The 12,193-nt window shown below is 43.0% G+C and overlaps 1 protein-coding gene across 1 annotated transcript; it reads right to left on the bottom strand.

The window, feature by feature from the left end:
- Nucleotides 1-214: 214 nt before the first annotated feature.
- On the bottom strand, nucleotides 215-11,805 carry serf2 (small EDRK-rich factor 2). Its single transcript, XM_034186985.1, has 3 exons — nucleotides 11,661-11,805; nucleotides 1,280-1,388; nucleotides 215-607 (listed from the first exon to the last, which is right to left on the bottom strand). Exons 1-3 carry the CDS (start codon nucleotides 11,665-11,667, stop codon nucleotides 535-537), a joined length of 189 nt encoding a protein of 62 aa, XP_034042876.1. The 5' UTR covers nucleotides 11,668-11,805; the 3' UTR covers nucleotides 215-534.
- Between the last annotated feature and the right edge of the window lie 388 nt (nucleotides 11,806-12,193).

Below are 12,193 nucleotides of genomic sequence, written 5' to 3'. Positions count from 1 at the left end.
GGCTTTGGTCAGTCATTTTTACAGTAAACTTAATGAACCTCCAAAATATACAAATGTGTCATTTCACTACATAACCAAATTCTTCCACATTTCACTGTCGTGATTCACCATTCAAAAACACAAACCTAACTGCAGGCTTGTTTTTCAGTTGTTAATGATCCGATTTGATTTTGACCAACTAGCTGAAGACTACAGACAAGAACTCAAGCAAATGTGAACTAAAAAGATACACTTTATTTGAAACCAGCAGGGAACATTTTTGTACAAAAATACACAATTGTTACGCTGTTGCTTTGTGTCGAGAATTGTTCATGACTCTCCTGCCCAATACTCCAATGCTGCATCAATGTAGGACACTGCTAATTTCATTGAGTAGAACAACAATTAATGTCATTTGTCACAGGGAAGAATGCAGAGTGCTAGATTCTTGAGTTGAGACAAAAGTGACCACGATCCATTCTCAAACATCAGGAAGAATGTTGAAGACGGGACGTTCTCCTCACGCCGAGTTACACTAATCTCAGACGTGATCCTTTATTTTGACTTTGTGCTTCCTTTTCCAGAGTCATCTGCCTTTTTCTGCTTCTGCTGCATTATTTCTGCATCCCTTGAATAAAAATGACATTTCAAAAGAAAGTTAACCAAACACCATTTTATACCAAGTCTGACATTCATCAAACATTCATAAATACAAACTGTGAAGGCTATTACAGCTGAAATAATCAGATTGTATGATCAACAGAAAATGACCAACTACAACTTCGTCCCACGTAGCAATCAAAATTGTGCCTGAAACTTTGTGTGGGTCCCAGATGATTTTTATCTCTCAATGTGGTCCCAAGCATTCTTAAGTTTGGGAATGGCTGCAGGTAAATAATTAAGTTTCTCTGATTATGTAAATTATCAAGAGCTGCAGCCATAACTAGTGCAAAAAAATAACATTTACTATCAGAGAACCTGTATTATATCTGTTCAGGTCTGGCAGCTCATGCTGAAAAGCTGTGTTCCTTCTGCCATACTGCGTTGGGTCCTAGATGGCAACCAACCAGGCAGACAAACTGAGTATATTTACATTGTGAGCAACTTTAGGTATTAACAATACAGTTTAAATTAGACATGAACAGAATGAGGGCTTCTACAAAGTAGTTCTTCATGCTGTCTGCTTGGATGGTTGCTATCCAGGACCCAGGGTGGTTCTCTGGCGTGGAGGATGCAGCGATGCACTATAATAGCACATGCTCCATAACCTGACCAGCTCATGTTCCTGATTGGTGCCTACCTCTGCTTCCGGGCGGCAGCTGACAGCCCGTCGTCACCCCTCTTTCCTTTGGAGTGTTCAGACTGCTTTTTAGCATGCTTTTGGCGTGCAAGCTCACGCTGGTTTCCTCCTGCATGTGAAATTAGAGAGGAAGAGCAACACTGTAAAATCAACAGTGCAACAATAGTGTGACTCCAAAAGAAACACTTCAATAGTCAAACACAGAATGTAAATTGAATGTTAGCCCTCAGAAACTAATATGACCGAGTGAGGTTATTTATGATTTTATATTGGAATACTTCTATATAAATGATTGTTTTAGGGTTGTTCATATTTATTTCACTCTCTAATATTTGTCCATCATCCTTTTCATTCTCACTCTGGGCATCAAGAATCAGTCTTAATGCTTGTGCAGCTGTAACTCTTGCTATTCTAGATCTGTTGGCCATACTTCCCTGCAAAACAGTAAAAACTATATTTAGAGTTGGCAAATTACAACCCCTGGCAATAATTATGGAATCACCGGCCTCGGAGGATGTTCATTCAGTTGTTTAATTTTGTAGAAAAAAAAGCAGATCACAGACATGACACAAAACTAAAGTCATTTCAAATGGCAACTTTCTGGCTTTAAGAAACACTATAAGAAATCAGGAAAAATAATTGTGGCAGTCAGTAACGGTTACTTTTTTAGACCAAGCAGAGGGAAGAAATATGGAATCACTCAATTCTGAGGAATAAATTATGGAGTCACCCTGTAAATTTTCATCCCCAAAACTAACACCTGCATCAAAGCAGATCTGCTCGTTAGTCTGCATCTAAAAAAGGAGTGATCACACCTTCGAGAGCTGTTGCACCAAGTGGACTGACATGAATCATGGCTCCAACACGAGAGATGTCAATTGAAAAAGGAGAGGATTATCAAGCTCTTAAAAGAGGGTAAATCATCACGCAATGTTGCAAATGATGTTGGTTGTTCACAGTCAGCTGTGTCTAAACTGTGGACCAAATACAAACAACATGGGAAAGTTGTTAAAGGCAAACATACTGGTAGACCAAGGAAGACATCAAAGCGTCAAGTCAGAAAACTTAAAGCAATATGTCTCAAAAATCGAAAATGCACAACAAAACAAATAAGGAACGAATGGGAGGAAACTGGAGTCAACGTCTGTGACCGAGCTGTAAGAAACTGCCTAAAGGAAATGGGATTTACATACAGAAAAGCTAAACGAAAGCCATCATTAACACCTAAACAGAAAAAAACAAGGTTATAATGGGTAAGGAAAAGCAATCGTGTACTGTGGATGACTGGATGAAAGTCATATTCAGTGATGAATCTCGAATCTGCATTGGGCAAGGTGATGATGCTGGAACTTTTGTTTGGTGCCGTTCCAATGAGATTTATAAAGAGGACTGCCTGAAGAGAACAGGTAAATTTCCAGTCATTGATGATATGGGGCTGCATGTCAGGTAAAGGCACTGGGGAGATGGCTGTCATTACATCATCAATAAATGCACAAGTTTACGTTGATATTTTGGACACTTTTCTTATCCCATCAATTGAAAGGATGTTTGGGGATGATGAAATCATTTTTCAAGATGATAATGCATCTTGCCATAGAGCAAAAACTGTGAAAACATTCCTTGCAAAAAGACACATAGGGTCAATGTCATGGCCTGCAAATAGTCCAGATCTCAATCCAATTGAAAATCTTTGGTGGAAGTTGAAGAAAATGGTCCATGACAAGGCTCCAACCTGCAAAGCTGATCTGGCAACAGCAATCAGAGAAAGTTGGAGCCAGATTGATGAAGAGTACTGTTTGTCACTCATCAAGTCCATGCCTCAGAGACTGCAAGCTATTATAAAAGCCAGAGGTGGTGCAACAAAATACTAGTGATGTGTTGGAGCGTTCTTTTGTTTTTCATGATTCCATAATTTCTTCCTCAGAATTGAGTGTTGAGAATTTTTTTTCTTGATTTCTTATAGTGTTTCTTAAAGCCAGAAAGTTGCCATTTGAAATGACTTTAGTTTTGTGTCATGTCTGTGATCTGCTTTTTTTCTACAAAATTAAACAACTGAATGAACATCCTCCGAGGCCGGTGATTCCATAATTTTTGCCAGGGATTGTACAATACCATCTGAAGCTATAATGTCAAAAATCTCAGATCTTCATGGGGTAACCCTGCCCAAGTTTACTACTAATACTTTGGCACACCGATCGGTCGATACTTGCAAAATTGTATGAACAAATACATTGACAAATTCATGGAAGGAAACTTTATTCTGATTAAAATTAGAAAAATGGTGCACAAAATATATGCCAGATGACCCCACTTGGTTGCTTGAGGATTAAAGGAGTGCAGCACAAACTGTTGTCCCTGTGACATCAGCTGGTAGTAAAAAAAAACAAAAAAAACATTAGAAGTCATTTGTCCTACAGATACATGCTAACTTCCAGATTATCAAAACATGCTTCAGTCATCTATACAACTCTCACACACAAAATATGGAAATGAAACAGTCAACCGTGGTCCAGTTGCCAGGGATTAGGTTTCTTAACTTTCCGGCGCTTCCAGGTGGTTGCAGCTGGGTCACTTCGCAGCTCTGTATTTGCACACTTTTTTCCAACTTTTTAACTTTTATTTTTTTTTGTTACACTTACTGTAAGGCTAGGGCTACACTGACACAGTATTTTTCTGCAAATTCGTGGATATTTTTACCTGTTTTTGCCACGTGTGTCAGGACACCCCCCGCGTGCTGCGCGCCTATTGTCTACACAAAGGAACAGCTGATCGCCCTGAGAGGAGCCGCTCTGCTTTTCCCGTGGGACAAAGAAGAAAACAACATCCCCGCGGACATATTACGCAGTTTTCATCATGGATGTCGGGCCAGATGCAGGATCCAAGAGAAGAAACATCGCCCTTGTCGTGCACTTCCCTCTGTGATCACCGGTAACGTAAGATCCGTTACCGGAAAGTGTGAAGAGCTGACTGCGCTCACACGGTACCAGCGGGAATACAGAACCACTGCACTGATGATTTTCACAGAGACCTGGCTCACCCCAACCATTCCAGAGTCTGCTGTAGCCATCGACAACTTTCATCTGCTACGCTTGGACAGGACGGAGGGGAGTGGGAAGCGGAGAGGAGGAGGACTTTCAGTTTATGTGAATGAAAAATGGTCCAAAGCAGAACACTGTACTGTTAAGATGCAGATGTGCAACAAACACATCGAACTTCTTGCTGTTAGCATTAGGCCATATCATCTGCCTCGGGAGTTTTCACAAGTTACCGTGATAGCTGTGTATGTAGCCCCATCTGCTAACCCTGAAATCGCTTGTGAGCATCTGCTAAATTGCATCAGTGATCTGCAGTCAAGACACCCACAGGCCCTGTTCCTCAGCACTGGTGACTTCAACCACTCCAACCCTGCCTCTGTCCTCCCCACACACACTCAGTATGTGACCTGTCCCACCAGAGACAATAAAACACTGGACTTATTTTTTGCCAGTGTGAAGGAGGCATACACCTCTTCCCACCTTCCCCCACTGGGCAGATCAGACTAGAGCATGACACGGGAGTGGATTTTCACTCCTGTCCCATCCCGCTCCCAGAAAAAAATCCCATCCTGTCCAATCCCGGACTGGAGTAAAAAAATAAATCCCATCCCGTCCCACTCCTGTAAAGATGACTCCCAATCCCATCCCGCTCCCACTCAAAATCAGTCACACTCCCATCCCACTCTCGTATGTCTCGCGCCGTGATGATCAATCAGGGACTGGTGACGTGGAGATGTCTGGAGTTTGACTGAAGATGTGAACATGTCCTGTATCTGGTAGCAGCCTGTGAGCAGGACTTATGTCTCTTTTGTCCTTTATTTCACAATTCTGAGAGTTTTTGGAGCGAGCAGCAGCCCCACAGCAGGGGGAGCGGAGTTTTTTTTTTTTTCTTTTTTTACGTGCTTGTGTGAACGACTCGTCTATGGACAATATTTTATTAATCAACTACACGGATGTATAATAAAACAAATGGTGACTGGTTTCTAAACACAATTATGACAGTTTTTTGGGAAAGAGCGAGGAGCAGCAAGCAGCAGAGTTTTTCTTACGTGCGCGCGCGAGTTTGTCTGTGGAGAATATTTTATTAACTAACTACACAGATGTATAATAAAACAAATGGTGACTGGTTTATAAACACAATTATAACAGAGTTTTGGGGGGAGCAAGCTGCAGTACCACAGCAGGCAGCAGTTTCTTTTTTATTATTATTATTATTGTTTACATGCACGCGCGAACGGGACAGTTGGTCCTCAAACTGGGTCCTGCAGAGGCGGAAGGACCGCTGAAAGCAGCCGTCATCCAGACACAGCTCCTGAAGCAAATAATGATACTGATAATGAGCTTTCCACAACAACTCGCTCCGTGTGATCAACATCCGTCATGTTAACTTAACTGACAACCAGAGCCGGCGAGCGGAATGGAAGCTCCTCCTATTTGATGACGCACCAGGGCGAATTTCTGCAGCAAAAGCAGAGTGACACACCGGGTGAAGGAGGCGCGTCCGTCGCCACGCGACCCCCGCGAATTTGTAGCGTCTGATCGCGCCCGGTGTGAACCCGTTTTGGTTGTTTTAAATATTTTTGGCATTCCCACTCCTGCCCACTCCCGTTCATTTTTATTCCCATCCCATCCCAATCACGTGATTGATAAAATTTTGACTCCCATCCCGCGGAAATCCCTCAGGAATCACGTGACCCACAGGAATTCCCGAAAAATGTCATCCTCTAGATCAGACCACAATATTATCCATTTGGCACCAGTATATGTCCCCCTTGTGTGAAGGCAGCCTGCTGAGTCTCGGATTGTACAGAAGTGGTCTGCAGAGAGTGAGGTGGCACTTAGAGACTGCTTCAGCACAACTGTGTGGTCCGAACTCTGTGACCCTCACAAGGAGGACATAAACGCCATGACAGAATGCATCACGGACTACATCAACTTTTGTTTTGAAAACACCATACCTACCCAGACAGTGCGGTGTTTTTCGAACAACAAACCATGGATTAACCCTGAAATAAAGACTCTGCTGAAGGAGAAGAAGAGAGCCTTTAAGTCAGGGAACCAAGAGGCCCTGAAGAATATACAGAGAGAACTGAGGAGAGAAATTCGCAAGGCTCAGACCGCCTACAAGAGGAAGTTGAAGGAGCAGCTCCAACACCAGAACATCCGGGGGGGGGGGGGGGGAGCAGCTTGAAGACCATCTCTGGGTTCAAACCCCCTCCCAAACAGGTGGAAGGTGACCATCAATGAGCAAACAACCTCAACAAGCACTTCCTGAGGTTCGACACAACCTCCTCCTCCCCCCCGCTCTGTCTTCTGTGCCTCTGCCCAGTATCCCCCCTCCCCCTCCTTACACTCCGCTCACACCACCGCCACAGACTGCTTCATTCCCAATACACATCCTGGCAGCAGACAGACCTCCTCCCCCCCCTCCACCCCTACCTTCCCCCCCACCTGCTCTTTACTCTTCACGGCAGATCAGGTCAGGAGTCAGCTGAAGAGAATAAAGAGCAAAAAGGCAGCAGGCCCAGACAAGATTAGCCCGAGGCTCCTCAAATCCTGCGCAGATGAGCTGTCTGGGGTCATGGAGCGGGTCTTCAACCTGAGCCTGAAGCTGAGGACGGTGCCACACCTCTGGAAAACATCATGTGTGGTCCCAGTGCCCAAAACACCGCACGCCAAGGACCTCAACAGCTTCAGGCCAGTGGCACTTACATCCCACCTGATGAAGACCCTAGAGCGCCTCGTCCTGTGCCACCTCTGCTCCACAGTGAGCTCTGCTATGGACCCAAAGCAGTTTGCTTACCGGCATGGCATCGGAGTGGAGGACGCCATCATCTCCATGCTGCACCGCTCGCTGTCCCACCTGGAGAGGCCCGGCAGCGCTGTGAGGATTCTCTTCTTTGACTTCTCCAGCGCTTTCAACACCACCCAGTCGCGGCTCCTGAGGGACAAGCTGGTGATTGTAGGAGTGGACGAGGATCTGGCTGAGTGGGTCCTGGACTATCTCACAAACTGGCCCCAGTTTGTGAGGACCAAGAACTGCGTGTCTGACCTCCTGACCTGCAGTGTGGGGGCCCCCAGGGGACGGTCCTCGCGCCCTTCCTCTTCACTCTTTACACTGCAGACTTCAGACACAACACGGACAGCTGTGTCCTGCAGAAGTTCTCCGACGACTCTGCCCTCATTGGACTCATTATGGACGATGACGACGTGGAGTACAGAGGACTAACGCAGGACTTTGTGGACTGGTGTCAGAGGAACCACCTCCTCATCAATGCGGGGAAGACCAAGGAGATGGTGGTGGACTTCAGACGCCGCCCCACTACACTCCCCCCAAGTGAACATCCAGGGAAAGGACATTGAGAGAGTGGACTCATATGTACCTGGGTGTTCATCTGAACAACAAACTAGGCTGGACTCACAACATGGACACACTTTGCAGGAAGGGTCAGAGCCGCCTCTACCTCCTGAGGAGGCTGATGTCTTTTGGAGTGAGTGGGCCACTCCTGAGGACCTTCTATGACTCTGTGGTGGCTTCAGCCATCCTGTACGGTGTGGTCTGCTGGAGCAGCAGCATCACAGAGAGGGACAGGAAAAGACTGGATAAGATCATCAGGAAATCCTGCTCTGTCCTGGGCTGTCCTCTGTGCAGGAGGTGGGGGACAGGAGGGTCCTGGCTAAACTTACATCTATGCTGGACCACGAGTGTCACTCCCTGCAGGACGTTCTGTCTGCTCTGGAGAGCAGTTTCAGTGACAGACTCATCCACCCTCGCTGTGTGAGGGAGAGATTCCATAGATCGTTTCTCCCGGCTGCTGTCAGACTGTACAATGAACAATGCTAGTACTGTGGTAACCACAGCAACCAGGACAATAATCATGTCATTACCTGCTGTATTTATTAGGTGCAATAATTTAACTTATGGTGCAAACTTGTCACTTTACCTAGTACATTTTAACCTGTCCATATTGTAAATGTTAGAGTAACTTATTGCACATTTCACGCTGAAGTCACTTTATCTGATCACTTTCACATCCTGACAGTGTATAACATCCCGGCAGTGCAGCATTGAACTGAACAATGGTAGCCTTAGCGTTACCCGGCACTCAGTGCATTTTTTTTTTAGTTCTTGTTTTTTAAGAGATACTTGTCTGTTTTATTGCATGCCCTTCTATTCCTACTGTTCTATGCTGCGATGTGACACTGAAATTTCCCCATTGAGGGATGAATAAAGGCTTTTCTTATCTTTTTTAACCATATGTTTAACATGGGTTTTAGCTGGAGTGACCCAATATGTGACATCAACTGATCAATAGTGAAATTCATTGCTAACTTTTTGAAATCAATTTTACTGATATGTTATTGCGGCCCAAATTTACTACCAGCACCAAATCACAGCACAGTGGGAACCATGTGACAATTTGGATTCAGACCGCATGCGTGTCCTATGGACTGCAGACCTCTGCAGGATAACACTGAGCTGAAAACCAACCAAGAACTGTGTGTTTCTTTAAATATCCAACTGATTATACATTTTTGCAATGTCATAAAACAGGAAAGCTGTTAAGCAGCAGAATAAAGAAAAACCTATCTTCTAAAGTCATCTTAAAAGGTTAAAAATTCTCTGGGATGTTAAAACCACCAAATGAGCACCATATTTGACAAAGTTTTATCAGAATGTCTAGTGGCTCTTGACTACAACCCATCACTAATATAACGATGTAAATACATCACCAAAGCAAAAATTCAAGACATGCAAAATATCAGAAGGTGGACCATAAACTGTCATCTCACTTTCCTAATAAGGTCAGATTTGGGAGCATCATGTACTGGTGCAGAATGTTCCCATGTCCATTCCATCACAGCACTGTCCTTTCAGTCCTGGATGGCAACCACCCAAACAGACACCCACCCCCTGAATCACTTAGACCGGCAACTTCCTTAAACACATATACCTCACACTGTTTGATAGTAACAGTTATTTGGGAAAAGTAGAAACCTGCTTGGGCAACAGTGGTACTCTATTATGTTGCCCAAACTGGACAAGTGCAGTTTTTTTTAAATACATCTATTTTAGCTGTATTTTTTAACATGGAAGTTGAGTATAGAATCATGGGTGTAACATCAGAGGGTTGTTGTCTTTTTCAAGACACGACTGACAAACTGCGTTGTGATTCACCAATGAACCTCAAATCTATTATGGGAGGTGAAGTCTTAGTGTGGCTGGACAACAGAAAAGTTTTTAAGTCTCATTTTGCACCTTTTCTGACAATCTGAGTAATATACAAATAATGAATGTTTGAGTTCAATGGTACGAATAGTTTATGAGGTGAAACCTGGAACATGCCATTCAACGAGGCAATTAAAAATTACATAATTAACAGAAAATAAACGGGTTGAGTTCCTCTTCTAAAAATTGTTGTAGTCTAAGGTTCTAAAAACATTCTGAACTCACACACCATTCCAACTCATTGCTAAATTTATTGCCACCCTTGAAAAATGTCAGCTACCCATTTTATAAACACTACCAAATCTAGAGCCAGTGGATTCCCATGGGCAACATGCTGGTGTTATATAAGTCAGTTATTGCTTGAGCTCTCATCTTTGCCTTTCAGCTTCATCAGTTTTATTTTCAATGAATGATGACTGAGTTTTCATTTATGGAAAATGTCCATCATGTGGCAAAGCTGTATGCACAAGTAGTTACTGAAGTGGTTTCTTCATTTTGTCTGAAGTTTTAAAAAATTTCAGAGAAGTTGTAAAATCCTAGATGCAAATTGGTGTAATCTAGTGCTTTCAAACATGTTTTTGGTGTCAGAAAGCACCAGACTGCACCATATTGCATCTACAATTTCAAATTTTCAACACATTTCCATTTTGACCTGCAAGAAAAAAGAGGAACTACATCCGTGTCTCAAAAGTAAGCATCTATCAGGCACGGCCAGGAGAAATATGGGCATCTCCTTGCAGCTATACTAAGATACGAAATAGATTAAATGTAACGAAATGGGTTCTGATAATCATGTAATGGGGGTAAATAATCAGGAAATGGAGATAATAAACTTAATAGCCCACCGAATCCATGTAAAGCCATAAAACTCACACTATAATACTCCTTTAAGGACACAAGAAAGTGTTGCCACCTGGCGTAAATAACAGGTCCCTCTGCTTAAAACAAGGTGCCTACTATGTGAGTAATCTATGACATAAAGTTCATTTTGTCATAATTGAGTGCATATAACGAAATGTACCATAATTTTAGGCCCCATTTCGTATTTCAGTAAGGCCCTCTTCATGGTCTTTTCCAGCCACCGGGATGCTCATCACAGAGGCACTTCCGCAATATTTCAGCTGATCAGTAATCTTGCAAATTACTTTATCTTAATTGGTTTAGGCTTACAATAGATGTAGGGTTTAATTTTTCTGAAATGCACAAAAAGTTTGGAAATTTGATCAATATTTCCACTTCCAGGCTGCAAATTTTCACATTTCTGGAAGGCTTCTACAGAATTTCAATGTGGTTCAGATCCAGTTTCAGAATATTTATGATTTGCAAACTGTACGGAACATCCCTATCTAATTATGAATTTCATACTTAAAGACTACAGCCAGCATTGGATCATACACATTGCTCGCTTCCTACTTGGACAACGGAAATTCCGAGTTCCTAGTTACCACTGAATGCAGCAAAATAACTATATCAAGCAGAAAAGCTTCAAAAACACATTTTTAAAAACTCCGGTATCAAGAGTAAAATTACGACTTGACCGCCAGTACAACTAAATGTAACTCACATAAACAGTGCATACATTTCTTGCAGAACATAATGGCTTTTCCACAAATATAAATTGTGACGCATGTCGACGTGGCAGAGAAGGGCTTAGATAGACCTTTTCCTACCACAACAGAAACACATTCTGTGTTGTATCACATCACTCAGAGAGAAGGAAGAAAAAAAAAAAAAATCAACCAACAAATGCAGATTTTAACAGATGATAATGATTATTAATTAGCCAATGGTAGTGTTAAAACAAAACAACAGTGTTACGTCCTTACACAAGGCCCAGGCTTCGAGCAAAACAGTCTCGACTAACGTCCGGATAATTAGACACAAAAGCGAGACACAGCTACGTCAACTAACATAACGATTTTTTTTTTCTTTGTCCGAACCACGTAACAAAAGCAAGCACTACTACACAATGTAACGTCTATTTCAGGAAATAGGCGCAGCCCAGATTAGCAATGACCAATTTTTGCGAGCCGGGGGGAAAAACATGAGCACAGACAACATGCAGTCAAATAAAGTACATAAATGCCTTACAATCAAAATATATGACGATACCCACTGGTCATTTTATTATTCGATGCCTCTTTTGCCCGAATTTCAGAAAAGCTCAGCCTAAGGGCCGCTCGCTCCCTTCTCGTCGCTCCAGTCGTTGTTTTGATTCGGAAGTGCGCCACACAGCGGCTGGACAAAATAATAACAATGTGCGAGTAATTTTCTATATGGCGATTTTAGTCTTTCATTTGCAGAGAAATGATAAGTTGTCCTCATCTGATTGTCCCGTCACGTGGCAGAAACTCGGTACTTTCAGAGCCAATCATCGAAGTGGTGAAGTTGGTTGGTTAGTGTTTAGGGCCCTTCACAGCGCAAACGCCTCGCACATCACTCTAAAGCCCATTATTTTCTATGAGAAAGAGCAGACAGAATGACTGACTTGATGGACTGAGATTTTCATGGCCAGGTTGGTGCGAGCTGATACAAAAAGCACCAGACTCGTTAACTATCTGGGTGGTTGCTATCCAGGATTTGAGACAACTTCATTGTATGTGTGTGTGGATTAAATTTTGCGTTTGATGATTAATCAGCTCATTGCTT

Source organism: Thalassophryne amazonica, chromosome 2 (genome assembly GCF_902500255.1).
Source record: "Thalassophryne amazonica chromosome 2, fThaAma1.1, whole genome shotgun sequence".
Taxonomy (NCBI): Eukaryota; Metazoa; Chordata; class Actinopteri; order Batrachoidiformes; family Batrachoididae; genus Thalassophryne; species Thalassophryne amazonica.
Note: the sequence above shows the minus strand (reverse complement) of the source record. Positions and strands in the feature narration are given on the sequence as shown.